The 16,358-nt window shown below is 45.9% G+C and overlaps 9 protein-coding genes and 1 non-coding gene across 10 annotated transcripts; 8 read left to right on the top strand and 2 right to left on the bottom strand.

Moving 5' to 3' along the window:
• Positions 1-57: 57 nt before the first annotated feature.
• On the bottom strand, positions 58-465 carry ASPGLDRAFT_39638 (uncharacterized protein; the record flags this gene model as incomplete). Its single annotated transcript, XM_022545111.1, has 3 exons — positions 58-241; positions 316-365; positions 427-465. 3 exons carry the CDS (start codon positions 463-465, stop codon positions 58-60), a joined length of 273 nt encoding a protein of 90 aa, XP_022396480.1.
• Positions 466-1,313: 848 nt separating this feature from the next.
• Positions 1,314-1,440, top strand: ASPGLDRAFT_t163. Its single transcript has one exon. It is a non-coding gene; the product is annotated as a tRNA-Leu (tRNA).
• A 74-nt stretch (positions 1,441-1,514) lies between these two features.
• Positions 1,515-3,770, top strand: ASPGLDRAFT_52317 (MFS transporter). Its single transcript, XM_022547725.1, has 3 exons — positions 1,515-2,089; positions 2,140-2,154; positions 2,202-3,770. Exons 1-3 carry the CDS (start codon positions 1,868-1,870, stop codon positions 3,324-3,326), a joined length of 1,362 nt encoding a protein of 453 aa, XP_022396479.1. The 5' UTR covers positions 1,515-1,867; the 3' UTR covers positions 3,327-3,770.
• A 451-nt stretch (positions 3,771-4,221) lies between these two features.
• ASPGLDRAFT_61575 (uncharacterized protein) lies at positions 4,222-5,151 on the top strand (the record flags this gene model as incomplete). The annotated part of the gene is made up of 2 exons (XM_022548479.1): positions 4,222-4,663; positions 4,722-5,151. The coding sequence occupies 2 exons, from the start codon at positions 4,222-4,224 to the stop codon at positions 4,868-4,870; spliced, it is 591 nt and encodes a 196-aa protein (XP_022396478.1). The 3' UTR covers positions 4,871-5,151.
• A 44-nt stretch (positions 5,152-5,195) lies between these two features.
• On the top strand, positions 5,196-5,529 carry ASPGLDRAFT_52316 (uncharacterized protein). Its single transcript, XM_022547724.1, has one exon. The coding sequence runs from the start codon at positions 5,201-5,203 to the stop codon at positions 5,429-5,431; it is 231 nt and encodes a 76-aa protein (XP_022396477.1). The 5' UTR covers positions 5,196-5,200; the 3' UTR covers positions 5,432-5,529.
• Positions 5,530-9,399: 3,870 nt separating this feature from the next.
• ASPGLDRAFT_52314 (uncharacterized protein) lies at positions 9,400-9,997 on the top strand. Its single transcript, XM_022547723.1, has 4 exons — positions 9,400-9,453; positions 9,516-9,580; positions 9,643-9,723; positions 9,772-9,997. The coding sequence occupies exons 1-4, from the start codon at positions 9,442-9,444 to the stop codon at positions 9,860-9,862; spliced, it is 249 nt and encodes an 82-aa protein (XP_022396476.1). The 5' UTR covers positions 9,400-9,441; the 3' UTR covers positions 9,863-9,997.
• Positions 9,998-10,756: 759 nt separating this feature from the next.
• Positions 10,757-11,327, top strand: ASPGLDRAFT_52313 (uncharacterized protein). Its single transcript, XM_022547722.1, has 3 exons — positions 10,757-11,004; positions 11,058-11,147; positions 11,195-11,327. The coding sequence occupies exons 1-3, from the start codon at positions 10,949-10,951 to the stop codon at positions 11,286-11,288; spliced, it is 240 nt and encodes a 79-aa protein (XP_022396475.1). The 5' UTR covers positions 10,757-10,948; the 3' UTR covers positions 11,289-11,327.
• A 550-nt stretch (positions 11,328-11,877) lies between these two features.
• On the top strand, positions 11,878-12,545 carry ASPGLDRAFT_61573 (uncharacterized protein). Its single transcript, XM_022548478.1, has 4 exons — positions 11,878-11,974; positions 12,041-12,102; positions 12,154-12,240; positions 12,296-12,545. The coding sequence occupies exons 1-4, from the start codon at positions 11,963-11,965 to the stop codon at positions 12,399-12,401; spliced, it is 267 nt and encodes an 88-aa protein (XP_022396474.1). The 5' UTR covers positions 11,878-11,962; the 3' UTR covers positions 12,402-12,545.
• Positions 12,546-13,666: 1,121 nt separating this feature from the next.
• ASPGLDRAFT_39633 (uncharacterized protein) lies at positions 13,667-14,111 on the top strand (the record flags this gene model as incomplete). Its single annotated transcript, XM_022545110.1, has 4 exons — positions 13,667-13,678; positions 13,743-13,807; positions 13,870-13,956; positions 14,018-14,111. 4 exons carry the CDS (start codon positions 13,667-13,669, stop codon positions 14,109-14,111), a joined length of 258 nt encoding a protein of 85 aa, XP_022396473.1.
• Positions 14,112-15,000: 889 nt separating this feature from the next.
• ASPGLDRAFT_52307 (uncharacterized protein) lies at positions 15,001-15,489 on the bottom strand (the record flags this gene model as incomplete). Its single annotated transcript, XM_022547721.1, has 1 exon — positions 15,001-15,489. A coding segment is annotated over one exon (276 nt), but the record flags the coding sequence as incomplete, so codon positions are not given.
• Positions 15,490-16,358: the final 869 nt, after the last annotated feature.

The raw sequence follows: 16,358 nt of genomic DNA, 5'->3' as shown, positions 1-16,358 counted from the left end.
CCGATGATGAATAACGTCCATTATCTCGCGAAAGATCTTGTCATCGTCGCCAATGTCTCAGAAACCGTCATGCTTAGCAATATCACCGTTGTCGTTGTCGTTGTCGTTGTCGCTATCGCCGTTATCAATGTTGTTGGGCTTATCCTCGTCGTCCCAGGGGATATCTTCCTCGTCGACGTAGCAGTAACCATGGTAGCAGGTTCCAGTGTCGCAGGTGCGGCCGGGGAAGCACTCAACACGGCTGTCGTAGTAGCAGTGGTCGTCCCAGCACACGCCAGCGCCACAGTTAATGCGGCGGGTGCAGGTACGATTCACGCGTTAGTTTTCGTGGAAGACGCTACGGATAGAGTCAGGGAGGGCGGCTTCTGTAGGAGGCGTGTGGGTTAGTATTGAAGGGTTCGAGGGGACTGAGACTGGGATTGCGACAGGAATCTTGTTGACTGGGAGAGCAGCGGCAGTCACCATGGCGACGAAGATGGAAAAGAGGGAGGAGGAGCTTCACTGTGACGGCAGTTGTTGGGCTGGAGTCACAAGAGTGGTTTGGAAGATGAAGGTGTTCTCAGTGGGAAGGAGAATGAGGATGGTGAGGGATTTTATATTACAGAATGAGGTACAAACAGCGAATACAAGTTAGTCTCTTCTCGCTTAGATGCATTGCAATAAAGGGAATTACCTGATTCAATTCACTGGTTGTATTTCCAATCTATTCATTACCTGTGGCAATCGCCAGTTATCTTGAAACATGATCCAGTCACTATTGAGATAGGCTTCGGAAGGAATAAGCCCTATGGAGAACTCCATCCTGTTATGGTTGTCAATAGTATCTACGTGCTTTGTCTTTCAAACATCTTCTTGGCGACGACAGAGTTAGAACAGCTGGGTGATGATGATGATGATTAGATATCTATTGAGTATCGATACTGAGATGCGTATTTAAACAGGATCCAGGCTTCGAACCCGTTCAACTATGACTCCCACGAACCGGATAATCCTCATCTGTCTTCGTTCTACGATGTGCTTCAATCGATATACCATTCTACAGCGAGAAACTAACACAATACGCCACGAGGGATCAACCAGCAACACGTGGAACCAGCCCAATACGAGCTCTATGACGGCCCTTTGTTGAACTCTAACCAGAAAAAAGTATAGCGGCAACTGTCAAAGAATAAAGACCATTCTTTGGTTCCCTGGACTCGGGAAGATCAAAGAACCCAGCGCAGTTACCGGAAATGAGCTTGAATAAAATAGATGCTTATTATAAATATCTAGGGTCAAAATGTGTTGCAATGCAAATAAGCATAACTAGCTATGGCAAGATGGCCGAGTGGTCTAAGGCGCTGTGTTTAGGTTATCCATAGTAAATTACCGTACAAAAGTACGGTATTATGGTGTGATCCGCAGTACGAAAGTGCGAGGGTTCGAATCCCTCTCTTGTCAAGATCGAAAACTGTTTTTTTCTTTTTTCCTTTCCAAATTTTTTAATCATCTTTTTACACCCTTAATTTAGTGCACTCTTTTTCTGCCCCGGAAAGTTATCTTCTCTGCTTCCGACTCATGAAAATGCAACTCTGACCGCTGTTCACCAGACGCGGGGGTTGATATCAGATCCTCCTCCGCATGAACCCCACGCTGATTGGTCATGTACCGATATACTGCAGTTCAAGATGATTGCATCTGCTTGTTGGACCTTCTTTTATGGTAGTATGAGCCGAAGTTCAGCCGGCCAAGAGGGGTCTGAGATTATGGCGGGGTTGTGTGGATTGAGTTATGTCATGTGAATTGACCGATTCTTTTTCAACGTCCAATTCCTCTTCCTTTTTACATCTCTGCATTTATCCTTGATACTTGAACAGTTGAAGGCACAATGGCGCCAAATAACCACACAGCAGAGCAGACAAGACCTCTGCTGCCGAGCGATACGGCTAGAGCCGACTATGGTATCGCGACAGACCGCCAGACGGACGAGACTCAGGAAGAGACAGAGCACCAGGCGGAGAAATGGAATGAGCCTCGTATCAATGCCTGGAGGGTTCTCGCAACCTTTTACAGTTTCATAGTCGTGGGTGCCAATGATGGTTCGTATGGTGTATGTCTCGCCCCCCCCAGAGGTTCGTGAGCTTGGCTAACTCGTCGCAGGCTTTAATTCCTTATGTATGTTGAATGGATCAGATATTTTTCAACTCACACTAACAAAACAGCTCCAAAAATACTACGATGCCGACTACGCCGCTGTATCTGTGGTCTTCCTCTCCTCCTTTATCGGTTATGCCACAGCGGCACTATTTAACCACTCAATCCACGTCCGATTTGGCCAGCGCGGAGTCGCGATCCTGGGATGTGGTATGCACATCATCGCCTACCTCGCAGTTACCCGCCATCCCCCGTACCCCGTCTTGATCGCCATCTTCATCCTGGCTGGTCTCGGAAATGGCGTCATTGATGCCTCGTGGAATGCCTGGATCGGCGCAATGGCTGACAGCAGCATGTTGATGGGTCTTTTGCACGCGTTTTATGGAGTGGGTGCGGCGTTGGCGCCGTTGATTGCGACTACGCTCTTCACTAAGAGCGGATGGCAGTGGTACGAGTTTTACTATATCATGGCGTTGGCAGCAGCTGTCGAGTTTGTAACCTCTGTCGCGGCATTCTGGAACGCCAAAGGAACCGTGGAAACTGCCCATACAGACGATGAACAACCCCAGTCGCAGCAGCAAAAGAGTCCCACGGTCCAGGCTCTAGCGCTCCCATCCACATGGATCATCAGCGCCTACTTGTTCGTCTACGTCGGCAGCGAAGTCACAGTCGGAGGCTGGCTCATCACCTTCCTCGTCGACCTCCGCCAGACAGCCCCATTTGCCGCTGGAATCGTCAACTTCGCCTACTGGGCCGGTATAACCGGCGGACGTATAGTCCTCGGCTTCCTAACCCCCTATCTCAAGAAACAAAAGACCGCCGTAACGGTATACATAATCGGCTGCATCGCCGCACAACTCATCTTCTACACAGTCGACAACTTCGTCGCGTCTGCCATCGCAGTCACATTCCTGGGTTTCTTTCTCGGTCCGCTCTTCCCAGAAGCTGTTATCGCGCAGACCAAAATCCTTCCGAAACATCTGCACGTCGCTGCGGTGGGATTCGCGTGTGCGTTGGGCAGTGCGGGAGGCTGCACGTTTCCGTTTATCACGGGCGCTATTGCAAAGTCGCAGGGTATTGGGGTTCTGCAACCGATGGTTCTGGTGATGCTTTGTGTTTGTTTGGGGTTGTGGTTGTCGCTGCCAACGAAGCCGCCGGGTGCTAGGAGGGTGGTGAATGAGCCTGCTGTATAATATGGCCAACAAGGATTCTTCATGAATGACATTCGTGACTAGCGTTGAAATGGATTTATTACCGAGTTGTTTATGGACTTGGTATTGCTTGGTAGACTTGCCGCCACACTGTAGCGCGGCTTCTGTTTCTGGTAGGAACGGTAGGGCGAGGTTAGACGGCAACCACGAAGTGTTGAATCCCGCATCCTGTCGAATCTAAAAGCAGATTGATTGAAGTTTCTTGCCATTTCGCAAGTTTCTGTTATCACATTTCGCGCAGCCACAATCGAAGATTTGCGACATACGATTCTCGTTTGTCCGTACCGTGTCCTCCGCAGCCCTACCGAGACCTCCAATACCTTCTGTACTCGTTGCGCCCATCGCGCCCGTCGTGCCGTTCGTGCAGCCAGAACTGAAAGCCTGCGACATAAGACTCTCGATCGTCCATACCGACAGAGACCTCCTATATATTCCACGCTCCTCGCGCTCGTCGCTGTTCCTCTGCGTTTATCGCGCAGCGCTTGGGAGATAGAGTATATTGTGTTGGCTTGGAAATTTCGGATATTGGAGAGAAGGGGTTATTATTGTCGCAGAGGATTGTAGGATACTAAGGAATATACTCGTCACGTCATCAACAATGGAACTTGAATTTGGAATCCTGGATGTGCGTCTTGCCGTACCTCTCCCTACCTTTCTTCCTCCCAAGGATATACTGTGGGGTCTGAAATCGAACAGGCCGGGCTTGGAGATAATATCGTTCCGTAAAAAGCGTGGTGGTAGGGCTTTGCTAACCTTATCCAGACCCTTCCGGGGCCGATCCCGACAGGGAGGACACCAGTCCGGCTGAACGTACCAGTAATCGGAGGTTCGCCGCCACGCCCTACCACCACGAGAGGTCCACAGCCCAGTAAAAACAATGGAAAAGAGGGAAAATCCATCCACACCGTCGACCGAGGTAACGCCGTCTGACCACCGGTTGGCGGCGTCGACATCTAGCAACCCGGTCGCTGATCTGAACTCGAACGACCCTGCAAAGGTCAAGCGCGCCCTGAACACCATCGACCCAGCAATGGTCCTCAAGGATATGGAAACACCGGCACGCCCACGCTGGGCCGAATCATTGGAGGACTGGGTAGAAGTTCACATGCCTCGCTCGATATTTGAGCCGTGGGAGGCCCAGCAAGGAGATGAACACACATATTACGAATATGATGGGCTGAGGCAAAGACTCGGAATCAGATGCTTGCCAACGTCCACACATGACTCGACATCTCGCGTGTTTCAAGCGCAAGGATCTCAGGAAATAGGGAAGTTGAGTAGCCAAAGCCAGGGGCAGCTGATCATCGGCCAAAGTACCCGTATGTACATCCTTTCTGGACGAGCCACAATTGGGTGAGCTTACTGACGTGCTCGAAGAGTTCATGGGGTTCGATTTTCCTGGGTTACCCCCAAATCGTACCAAAGAACCGGATGGGTACTTAACTCTCAGAGGTCGTGAATTTCCGCTGGTCGTTCTTGAAACGGGTTGGGCTGGACGAGAGGACGATTTGATCAAAGATGCCTAACTGTGGCTACATGGGACATACGATGCCGTGGCTTTCGTCGTCATCATCATCTTTACTGAGAGCAAAGACCTCCGCATTGAGCTGCCAGAAAACGAGGAGCGGAAGTTTACCGAAATGGAGACGGAGGACAGGCTCTCCGACAGGACAATGATTGACGGTGTTGAAAAAGAAGACGGTCCAAAGGCTTCGTTTGCAGATATGCGGACACTAGCCCGGAAATTGCAAGACCTTGAAAAAGATAGATTGTTGATGAAACCACTTGTCGGAGAGATTAAGGCGCGAATGTGTGTTTATAGGAAGGTCCGACAAGGTGATCCTGAGACAGGGATCATGAGCAGCGTTGGTTTTGGCGTGGACGATCTAAAGATATTTCTTGCAAATGATGCTAAGGTCTTTCCCGTTGCTGATTCGACGGCGATCGAGCTGCCATGGGCAAAAATACTGCGAACAGACAGTGAAGACTTCGCATTGAAAGATTTGAAAAGAAATCTCAGCCTCAACCCTACGGGATTCCAAGAAGCAATTGAAGAGGCTCTGCCGCAGATGATAAACGTGCACTAAACCGGGCTGCACTCATCCTAGAGAGAAAGGGCAGGATGGTACCAAGTCCCACGTTTAGCCAACTGAAGAGAGGCATAGGTGATGACAATGAGGATTAAGCACCACCCGAGGCCCAAGGCCCAAATGCCAAAAAAAAAAAAAAAAAAAAAAAAAAAAAAAGAAAAGCCGCGTCTTAGCTGCTATCCTTATACACATTTCCTCTTCGGCCGCTCCCTGGCTTTGCTTGGTGTAAATTGTATTCTTAGCGATGTTAGCGTGTTTGTATTATTGTCTATGTGTTGTTGTTGTTTTGTCTTTATTCTCTTTTCTTTTCTTTTTTAATTTTAATTTTAATTTTTTTGTTCCTTGGCTTATATACAACCCTCTATCACTCATTTCCCATTACAGGATGTGATACAAACGATTGATTGAACAGCTTATTGGATTACTTTGTATAATTCCAGTACACTTTGATTATGAAATGTGGTGGGATTTGCAGTATATTTGGCAGCGAGAATCGAATCGAGCACCTCTATATCACAAGTGAAATAAGTTCAATCCCTTGGCATTGGTAATTGCACGAGAGGGCCATAATTTGATGACGGCAACCTCAGGGCTTCAGTCGAGATCTCTAAAGTACCGCGACATCTACCGCTTTTACCCCAAAATGCTCTCATGCATTCGTTGAACACCTGTCCCCTTCCAAAACCAACTACTGACCTCGATGGGCCTATAGATTCTCGAAATCACCTACAGGCCTAAAGCAGCCTATGAGAAGTATCGCACGAACATCAAGAACATGTACTGAACCTCCACCATCTTGCGCACCAAGCATCCAATCCATCTAACAGGCTTCCAGAACGAAGAATGCATTTGCCGAGATCGGCATTACAAAGTTCGAAAACTTTGCGCAACAAGGAATCTCTGACTTCTTTATTCAAACTGCGTATGGCCTCCTATCTCCGCCCATGCCAATATCGACATTGGATACTGATAAAAAGATAGTTTCCAAGCACCGGTCTCCTTATCACAAGAAAATCTGGAGAATGTAGTGCTGGATGATGACATCTTCACCACTGTCAGTAAGGATGTGGACTATAGTTTCTGATGTGTTTAGGCTGGAAAGAATGGAACGAGCTTGGAACTGTCGATACCCAAGGGAGTTAGTTTATTGGGGCTTGACGCCGGGTCGGTGGGATTTCTTAGCTGAATTTCTTCACAATGTGGATATTTCGACTAGTTGCTAGCAGAAAATAACACCCGATCTATTATGCCAAGTAGCAGATCGACGCAGAACTATAACTACCGCGTCAGGCAAGAGGTCAAGTTTGATAGAATTGTTACTGTCCTGTTATGCGTAGGTAAAAAGAGATGCAGACGGTATATGTGCTACATTGCACTTTCCCCGTCAGCTAGACTGTGGAATATAAAAATATATGATAATAAGCGTAAACAAGGACAGAAAAAATCACTCAATAGGGAAAAGCATCAGCGGTGCAGCATGATCTCTTACGTCTGTCAGCCTTCTAGTCTTCTACAACGAAATACCAATTCAACTCTACATTTAGATTCTTTGGATCCGCTATGAGTTCTCCTTTTACTTTGAACAATATCACGATGATATTGAGAACCTATACTACCTTTCCCATCTCTCCAGGAATTTACCATTGTATCGAGCTCATGATGAGAGTGAAACCCAAGTTCAATGAAATGGGTGCTACAAATTGGAGACCATTAAAAACATATCAGGGCTTCCCGCCGAGCTATTCCACTATGTATGTCTAATACATATCCACAAAGATAGTGCTGTTGTTACATTGGGTACTGATCAATATCAGTTTTGACGCACCGAGTAGTGTCTCCTTAGATGACCTGCTGAATGTGAAGCTCGGGGAGGGCATTGCAACTGTTATTTACTTCTCGGATTTACTAGCTAAATGCTATAAAAACTTTTATCGTTATCCCAAGGGAGTTGGGAGTAGGCGGCTACGTGGGCATACTGTAGTTGAAGCTCCTGTAATCCACAGGTGACAGCAGCTCTACAGTGACAATTCGTCTCTGCCCAAAATGCCCGATACTTAGTGAGCTCGTAAGAAAAGCAAATCCGTATCAGTATAAAAGTCTACCCAGCAAGTGGCTGGCTTAATGTCGGACTATTGTATATTGTCCCCATAATATGCTCAATTATTCATGCATCCATCGTTGCCCATGATGCAGATTTGATGGCAAACAACAATCCGGCTCTACTCCTTTCTGTCACATAATTGGCTACTGCAGATTTTCTCGGCGCTTACTTGCTTTGGCTTTGCATTGAGAAGGCGGCAAACAATAGTATTCTTCATGCATCCATGTCACACAACCATCGAATGCATATACACGTCGGCTAATTGAGCTCAAAGGGCGAAATGCCTTCTGCATTATATGTGATGCTCACTACAGCTCTCTCGGGTCCCATTTATCTCGTGTCAATTCTTCCAGCTTCTCTGTTGTAGTAGTCGTCACCGTGGTCTCCGTCTCCCGGAACGTATCCAAATCCTCCTCGTCATCCGACTCGCTAATAGATAGGCCGCTGGGTTTCTTCTGTTCCAGCTACGGCACTAAGTCATAGACTATAAAGCAATCAGATACGCGGCTCTATTTGTCCCAGCAATCTGAAAAACGTGTCTTTCTGTAAAATGCCTTACTACCTTGTAAGTCCAATCCCGAAAGCCCTTCAAGACAAATCCTGATATGGTCCTACGTTAGCGCCTCAACGTGCGCTTCAGCGACTTCTCGGAATGTGCATACATTGAGCATATGTACTATACTCTTGTCCTACCGTGCACGAAAATATAAATCTAACAGCATATCAGAGTGAGGAGCAGGTTTGCCGAAGTGGGTACAAAGCTTGCGGCGTTTGAGCGCTTTCCGAACTATCCTCCCAAGATCTCCACTGTGTATGTACTATCCCAGTCGCATGGTTCCTGCTCTTGATATAATCCATTGAATAATTACTGATAAATTCCAGAATAGAAGTGCCTTCCAGCGTCCATGTGTATCAGTTGAAGATGATAGACTTTCCGAGGGGTATCAGGTTCGAACTTCAACCGCTGGATGCCTGAATCGATCCAGAAGACCGTGACCTAGATAGCAGCATGGTTAGCTTGTGGACGGGATATGTTGTCAGACTTGAAGGAATTTAGGGCCCGAAATAAAGTCTGTGAAGTGTTACCTGCCTCTGTTCACTCCACAAAAATGTCAATTAGCAAATACTCATAGCCTAGTCACTGGTCTGCGGGACCAGTAGTTCATTTTTTGTTATCTCGATTCCTATTGATCGATCTGACTTTGTCTAAGAACGGCCGCTCGGTGTAATGGCAGGTCATTACTGGCGTTGATACAGCAATAACCGGAAATCAAGTGCAAATATTATGTCACTGAGCATCCTAATGGTGTATACTATTGCCACCGGAGATCAGAGATGGCCCAATGCGGCATACATAAAGCAAATTATGAGATTCTAAATACTGGGATTCATCGAGTAGTTCCAATCCCTGGAGCCTTTGGAAGTGGCACTACAAGCACAACCCCTGTCAGGAGACGGGTAGGTATGTGCGCGCTAACTGTACTAAATACGCTATGATCCCCTTTCGGACTAGTAAAATAGCTACCAGGGACTCGGACGCAGGAGGTCATGGGATAATAAGGAAAGCGATATGGAGCAATTGCTGTCAATGCTAATATCTATGATTCGTCTGACTTATCATACTCGAGATATACCGTTCGGGCTGGTCGATTGGACAACGTGTGCAGTACCCACTGATCTGCTTAGGTGAGATATAGTGTGCATAAACTATTCTGTCAAGATGCATCTGTGCTGCATTCCATGTGGTTCTAATTGCGATTTCCCCTCAGTTAAGAGCCCAGTCACTAATTGACAAAAATGGTATTTAACAGATAAAATTTCTGCCCAACAAGAAATTGATTTTCAGTAATCGTCCCCTAATCAAGCCCAATTATCTTCATCTTGAGACCTACCACACTCGCGCAAAATGCAAAGACTTGTAAGTCAGACACTCTAGGAAGGAAATTAAAATGGTGGATAATATGTTAAGTTATTCACTAGATAGTTGTCGTCCGCTATGCCGACGCTACGGCGTTTCGGAGGTATCATGATAACCTGGGATATTTGTATTTGTCTCCACGCTTTTACAATATTTTTAGAGCTAAAAGCGTATCTAACAATCCACCAGACTGGCAACAAAATATGGTGAAAAGGGCGCTTCAGGTTTTCAACCGATGACACCAGGAACGGGTCTTTCTGAGAGTACCACGTATGACTATTGTATTCTGTTTATTGCAACTGCTAATTGGAGATACAGCTTCACAGTGCCTGATACGGTCCCAATTGAGGAGCTACAGGTGATACGGCTAGGAGAGGGTCTTCATCCGGTTGTTATACAGGTTTTGTGATAGTCCCTTGTGGCTCCACTTTTCGTTTCTTCTTTTTACTTTTCTATTTTCTCCCATTCACTTCTTTATCTTGTACTTAAAATGAGAGTTTTGATGTATCAATGTCACGGGAATTAGGGCTATACTGGGTGGTGACGTCTTTCTCTACAAAAAACGTTTTTACTTCGTCTTCTAATCTCACTCTCACCATTGTCTGTGATGCGGCTTATTATCTTGTCCTTTGATTCCATCGCAATTTTATCATCCCACCATTTAAAATAGGACGACGTGTACCCAAAGATTAGGGAACTACTCACGAGAGGAACTTCAAAAACAAAACGAAAAAGCAACAAGCAATAGACTCGAATACAGATTTGCTACTTTATTGCGTCTATACCGATGACGTAGCTTGTATATGTGTACAACTTTTGATTCGGACCAAATTCCTCGAAACATAATTCGACGAAACTTGCAGCAACCATGGTCCAATTAAGCAACTTCCGGACCGTTTTTTTTTTTTTTTTTTTTTTTTTTTTTTTTTTTGCAGATGCATGAGGAGAAGTCTGGCGCGATCTGAGACTCTTAGGTGAGATCGGAACTCAGCTTTGTTTAGAATTCTAACGAATAAGCGCCTTCCGTCCATGTAGTAGCGCAAATAATCTGCTGCATGTCGCTGGATGCAGCAGACCTATCGTATGCCTCGGATTATCTCACCGGCATTTGAAACATGGGATTTTCTTCATGACAAGCGCGCGAAGAGCTTTAATTTGATTCCTCCGTGTCCTTCATCCCGGTATACACTGCATTATGAGAATGTGATCCAATCAGACAGCGTACAAGCATGCTTTATGTGTGCTATATGACTTTCATTCCTTTTCCGTCGGCTTGATGCTAGACCGTTCTGCGTCGGTCTGTAGGACAGGAGCTTTGGAGCTCAAGGTATATAATGAACAAACCTCTACAAATCCCATGAGGTCAACCGGCCTCGATCATCTTCGTTGTTAAGTCGCAGCCCAAAAAGCGCGCAGTGCAAAATGACCCAATATGTCCGTTGTTTCCTGAGTTTGCCAAAACAGAGTGCTGATTTATCGTTACACCTAGAGATGCATGATCATCTACAGCCCGGAAGCTTACGAGAAATATGCCAAGGACATTGAACACATGTACTACTTTCCATCATAACATCAGCTATGTTGTACGTCTAACGAATTACTAGAACGAAAGTCAAATTTGGTAAATTGGGTGCCTCGCATTTCAACCAATTCATTGAAACTCCGAGACCGGGCCCACTTAGTCATTTCACCACGTATGTCTGATGCTCTCGAAGCTATGCTAGATGCTAACGTTGTTTAGGTTCTGGGTACCATACAGTGTTCCATTTGATGATCTGCGGAATGTACAACTGGCATCGGGTATTCGGACTGAGGTCACTGAAGTGATATTGTGAGGTGGCTGCTATTTGATGATTGCTGGGCGTTGGTGCATAGCTTGAAAACGGTTGAGAAATATGTTTATTATCATGTTTGAAGGGAAAGGGTACTGGTTGAGGAACTATAGAGCTCACTTTTCTGTATTTCTTCGTAGTCCTTCTATTTCTTCACTTCTCATCACAGGCGACTGACGCTCTTCGAGTCTGGACAATCCCATTTTCTCAGGACGGCACTCCATGTCACTATCAAATGCAAAGAAACACGGTAATCCTCAACAAGACACAAACAAAGCGTTGAGAGAGTAGAAAGGGACGAATAGGGCATTCTGTACAAGTAAATCAGCCATACTGAGAATGGTTGTTGAAAAGAATAGTTATCCGGCTTCGACGTCAAATGGAGCTTTTTCAATTTCTATTACTGTAACATTATGCCTGCCGCTTTATCTATGTGATAGCGCAAACTCCTAGCCATTTGATGTATCTCCGTAATCTGGATCTGTTATCCAATCAGGCGCAATTAAAGCATTGATGTACATCTTGTGTATGCTACGTGTCCCCCCGCAGTTCCTAATTTCCCCACAACTCCTTGCTCAAATGGCATATAAAAGGATAAGCCTAACCGTGACCCCAACGAACACCCGTCCCGTCACTCTTATATTTGAATTCCGGGCCAGGAAAGACCACAGTGCAAAATGGCAAAATACGTTCGTTGGGCCCCACTGAAATTCCGCCCAGTCTTCGGCGAATCACTAATTCGATACTACCCTTAGAGATTAACAATTCGCTACGCCCCTGGAGCCGATTGTAAACATGCTGCAGGCATTGAGAACATGTACAAACCCTCTCCTATAACCATAATATATGTCTTCTAACAGTCTACTAGAGCGAGAAGCAACTTCGGTGCAAAGGGTGTGTTGAGCTTTCAACGATTCGCTTTTAATTCAGGGTACCCTCCTTTTCATATTACACTGCAAGTCTAAGGCCCTCCGGACAGGTTTCTTATATTGAGTACTAACAAGTATTAGGTTTGAGGCACCCGATAGTATCTCATTGGAGGAGCTGCAGAATGTGCAATTGGCAGAGGGTGTTATGACCCAGGTACAGCGAGTCGAGCGTCCTGCAGAGAGATAGGTATAGCTGTTGCTTCGATACCATCAATTTTTACTAATGTACTCCGATAATTTTCATATCCGAACGTGAGCATTTACACACTTTAGATCCTGCATTGCAGGTCCGTCAGACTTCAATACTTGAATAGATATTGTTTATAATACGAACCAAGGCCAAAACTGCCCATGGGCGTCCAAGGTGCATTAGACCGCAAACTTTCCTCCCTCTCGCTTCTTATTATAAATAGTCCTGGTCCTCGTGTACATCTATGATCTTCCGGCGGAAACACTTCGGAAACCCGTTTTGACTAGAGAATGTTCAGCTTGCGCATCGATTATTGGGGCCGCTCTTGAACTGAGTTCTAATGGAGATCAATAACCGTCTGGCCATTAACTTGTTGATTTCCGTCTCTTTATTATGCTTTAACCAAAAGAAAGGATCGATAGAGCAGTCATCTTCGCAGTATACCCATAATACGGTCCAAGGAGCGAGACCTGAATGCAATAGTAGATATAAGAGCATTTATGCGTATAACTAGAATGAGCTAGTTATTAATCAGTCATTTCAATACCAATGATCCACCTTCGTTCATTGAAAATCCTCATGCGTTGATATTCGGCTCTCTTCAGCTTTCAAAACCATATCAGCATCCCCGACCTTGATATTTATATTTTCCTCGGCTAAATTGCCAAGGTTATGACTAGCACATCTGACATTACTTGTTCGTATTGAACGGTGCGTTACTGGAAGCATTGTATCAGTACATTCAATTTCCTGCTGCAGCCCTGACGTCCGTCAGACCCGTACATCATATATGGAGGCTATGTACTACTCCTCTGTTCATCGGAACCCTTACAAGTCCAGCAGTTTATCACAAGTCTGATACTTGGGACATCCAACTGCTCCCGGTACCCCATACCTTTGGGTGAAGCAAGACGGTAACTTAACATCATAGGGCTACAATCGCATACTGCATAACTTCCCCTTATGTACGGAGTAAATTTGAAGCTCGTGGACATTCCTCGAACACGTCTAGCTCATGCCAGCAAAGGATCGTCAACCAGCCACGCTCAATCACAGCCACTGTGGATCTTCCCGAGCCAATAACGCAACACAGTTGAGTTCTCGGGCAATATGGAATGGATTAGCGCGAACCCCTCGTTCGGCTGAGATCTGGAGCTCAGCTATGACATAACCCGCGGGTATAAATAGTTATACAGACCTCAGGCGACTTGATACTGGCAACCAACAATCTCATCAACCACCAAGTCAAACCCTAGCGCAAAATGCCAGAATACGTTAGTTGAGTTATCCTCCCCTGCTCTTACAGAGCAGAATATTAACACATTCGACCTTTTATAGAGAGCCAGCATCCGTTACACAGAAGACGAAGCCTACGCGCAACATGGCAGAAATATCGAGACTTTGTACTACCCCCTCCTCACAAAGATACTATCTGCCAAAAAAGGCATATCTAATAGTCTCGCAGGACCCAGGAAAAGCTTGGTGAGAAGAGAGCCTCGGAATTCTCTCTCATGATTTCCACCCGCAGTCTTCCTCCTAGCCATAGTCTAATGTATGAATGGCATCCCGAGTCTTGATTGTTGTTTTTCCTGGATACTGATGGACAAAATCAGGTTTCAAGCACCAGCCACTGTCCCACTGGAAGACCTGCAGAGTGTGAAGCTGGCAGATGGTATCGTTATCGACGTTGAGTCCGCGGATAATTGAGCGAGCGGATGCTGTTGGGGAGTGGGTTTAGCAATGGGATAATATAAACATTGTCGACACTCAAAGGAATCAACTGATATTTACGGAACCGAAGCCTTCGAGGTAGAGATGGAAGAATGCCAGACACCGATGAGGTGCACCTCTCGGTGATAGTTAACGTAATTCCCGACCGAGTCGGCCACCCCACCCGAGTCGGCCACTTAACTGACGTCGGCCATGTTTAGGAAACTTGAAGCTATTCCCAACAACCAAAACACGTGTATTTCTATCAAAACTAATTATTCTGACGCGTAGGACATCTTATTCTAGTATGTGTTACAGACCTAGCCACATCAGTCTCACGTGACTATGCGGGGAGTCAAGGCAGAATCATTGGATGATATGTTATGATGGAAATGCAGAGGGAAACAAGGATCAAGGAAATAGTCAACATGTTAGTACCCATCGGGTCACGTGTCTGACCGCCCTCGCTTTCTGCCCGGTAGTTTATATAGTTAGCTCAGCCGATAGGCCATAAACCAATCAACCATTCACCACACACCAAAACAACATTTTGGTGTGTGTGGATAGTTGGTTGGATTGGGTGCCTATCGGCTCAGGCTAGCTATGTCTACTGGGCAGAAAGCGAGGGCGGTCAAGCACGTGACCCGGTGGGTACTAACACCCCCCCTCGCGCGAGCTGGGAGCCCGGAAAAGCTCTAAATACATAGCAAAACGTATACAAAATAAAGCAGATGTACAGGCAATCTGGTGTTCAACAAAAGCAGCGAATAGAAAATGGAATAGCAAATGGAATAATGTGAGAATTCACCTAATTGGTTGGCGTAGTGAGGCACCAAGGAGTTGAGGGTATCCATCCTCAAGAGTTAATTCTTTCTTTCTTCTTTACCTCTATTCTCCCTCCAAAGTCTGGTCGCTTTGATGGCGATGGTGATGATGTCAGTCCATATTGATGAGATGAAGGAAGTGTTGATGATCTGGGGTGCTTAGAGGCTTGGTGAGTCTGTCTGCTGGGTTCTCTTTTGAGTGTATGTTCTCTATGCTGACTAGGCCTAGGGCCTGTAGGTCCCGAACATGATGAAATCAAACGTCGATGTGTTTGGACCTCTTGGTCCCCTCCATTGAGGATAGGGCGATTGCTCCTTCATTATCCATATAGAGCTCAATGGGCGGAGAGTCGGGTTTGGCAATGCCCATCTTGATGCATACACAGTGAAGCCATACAGCCTCTTTTGATGCTTTGGATCCTTCCATATATTCAGCTTCATTGCTGCTTGTGGCGACGCAGCTTTGGACTTTTGATTTCCATGAGATAGGTGAGCCACTGTACAGAAAGACAAAGCCTCCTACTGATTTTCTTCCTGCATTAGGCCCTCCCCAATTAGAGTCTGTGAAGCCTTTTGGTAGGTGGGATATAGTCGTCTGTGTATGGGGGTAGTAGACGATTCCTTCGTCAATTGTCCCTTTCAGGTAATGTATGACATGCATGAGTGCATTCCAACATTTCTTTGTGGGTTTGGCATTGTAGCAGGCTAACATTCCTGCTGCCTCAGCTATATCAGGGCAAGTTTTTACTGCTGGCCATTGCAGCTTTCCAGTTCCTCACTGGTACTTGTGAATGATCACAGAGTCATCAGGCAGGTCATCTATCACTAGACTGCTCAGTAGAGGTGTGGTTTGGGAGTGGGAGTTCTCTAGTCCAAATGACTGGACAAGATCCTTGATATATTTGCATTGATTGAGGTGAATACATCCATTCTTGAATTCAACTTCCATGCCAAGATAGTACGTCATATCACTGACATCTTTTATCTCCCATTCTTTGGCTAGGGCATTCTTTGTCCATTCAATATCATCAGCTCACTCAGCTACGAGCTGGAAGTCATCAACGTGGGTGGTGATATAAAGGTGCTTTCATTGTTGATGGATGAATAGACCAGGGTCATATGAGCATGTCTGAAAGCCTAGTCTATGGAGAGTGGCAGTAAGTGTGTCATACCATATGCAGGCTGCTGGAGTAAGTCCATATATTGACTTCTTTAGCTGCCAGGCTAGACCTTCGCCTTGCTCAAAACCAGTTGGTTGACACATATAGATTTCATCAATCAAATCACCATTCAGGAAGGCGACTGCAATGTCAAGCTTTCATATATGCCATCCATTGGCAGCGGCCAATGTGAATAGCAGTTGGGTAATGGCTGCAGAGACCACTGGGGCATATTTGCAGTAGTCATATTGCATATCATC

This window comes from Aspergillus glaucus, assembly GCF_001890805.1.
Source record: "Aspergillus glaucus CBS 516.65 unplaced genomic scaffold ASPGLscaffold_28, whole genome shotgun sequence".
Classification (NCBI taxonomy): domain Eukaryota; kingdom Fungi; phylum Ascomycota; class Eurotiomycetes; order Eurotiales; family Aspergillaceae; genus Aspergillus; species Aspergillus glaucus.
This window is presented reverse-complemented; position numbering and strand designations above follow the sequence as displayed.

What these genes read in the sequence shown, in the direction of transcription:
- ASPGLDRAFT_52314 (XM_022547723.1), top strand. An exon ending in CATGATAACCTGGGATATTT is followed by an intron (nt 9,581 to 9,642) that starts GTATTTGTCTCC and finishes ACAATCCACCAG; the next exon opens with ACTGGCAACAAAATATGGTG. An exon ending in GGTCTTTCTGAGAGTACCAC is followed by an intron (nt 9,724 to 9,771) that starts GTATGACTATTG and finishes TTGGAGATACAG; the next exon opens with CTTCACAGTGCCTGATACGG.
- ASPGLDRAFT_52313 (XM_022547722.1), top strand. Translation starts at nt 10,949, where the DNA reads ATGATCATCTACAGCCCGGAAGCTTACGAGAAATATGCCAAGGACATT. An exon ending in GCCAAGGACATTGAACACAT is followed by an intron (nt 11,005 to 11,057) that starts GTACTACTTTCC and finishes ACGAATTACTAG; the next exon opens with AACGAAAGTCAAATTTGGTA. An exon ending in CCACTTAGTCATTTCACCAC is followed by an intron (nt 11,148 to 11,194) that starts GTATGTCTGATG and finishes AACGTTGTTTAG; the next exon opens with GTTCTGGGTACCATACAGTG.
- ASPGLDRAFT_61573 (XM_022548478.1), top strand. An exon ending in GCTGCAGGCATTGAGAACAT is followed by an intron (nt 12,103 to 12,153) that starts GTACAAACCCTC and finishes ACAGTCTACTAG; the next exon opens with AGCGAGAAGCAACTTCGGTG. An exon ending in CCTCCTTTTCATATTACACT is followed by an intron (nt 12,241 to 12,295) that starts GCAAGTCTAAGG and finishes AACAAGTATTAG; the next exon opens with GTTTGAGGCACCCGATAGTA.
- ASPGLDRAFT_52316 (XM_022547724.1), top strand. Translation starts at nt 5,201, where the DNA reads ATGAGCAGCGTTGGTTTTGGCGTGGACGATCTAAAGATATTTCTTGCA.
- ASPGLDRAFT_52317 (XM_022547725.1), top strand. Translation starts at nt 1,868, where the DNA reads ATGGCGCCAAATAACCACACAGCAGAGCAGACAAGACCTCTGCTGCCG.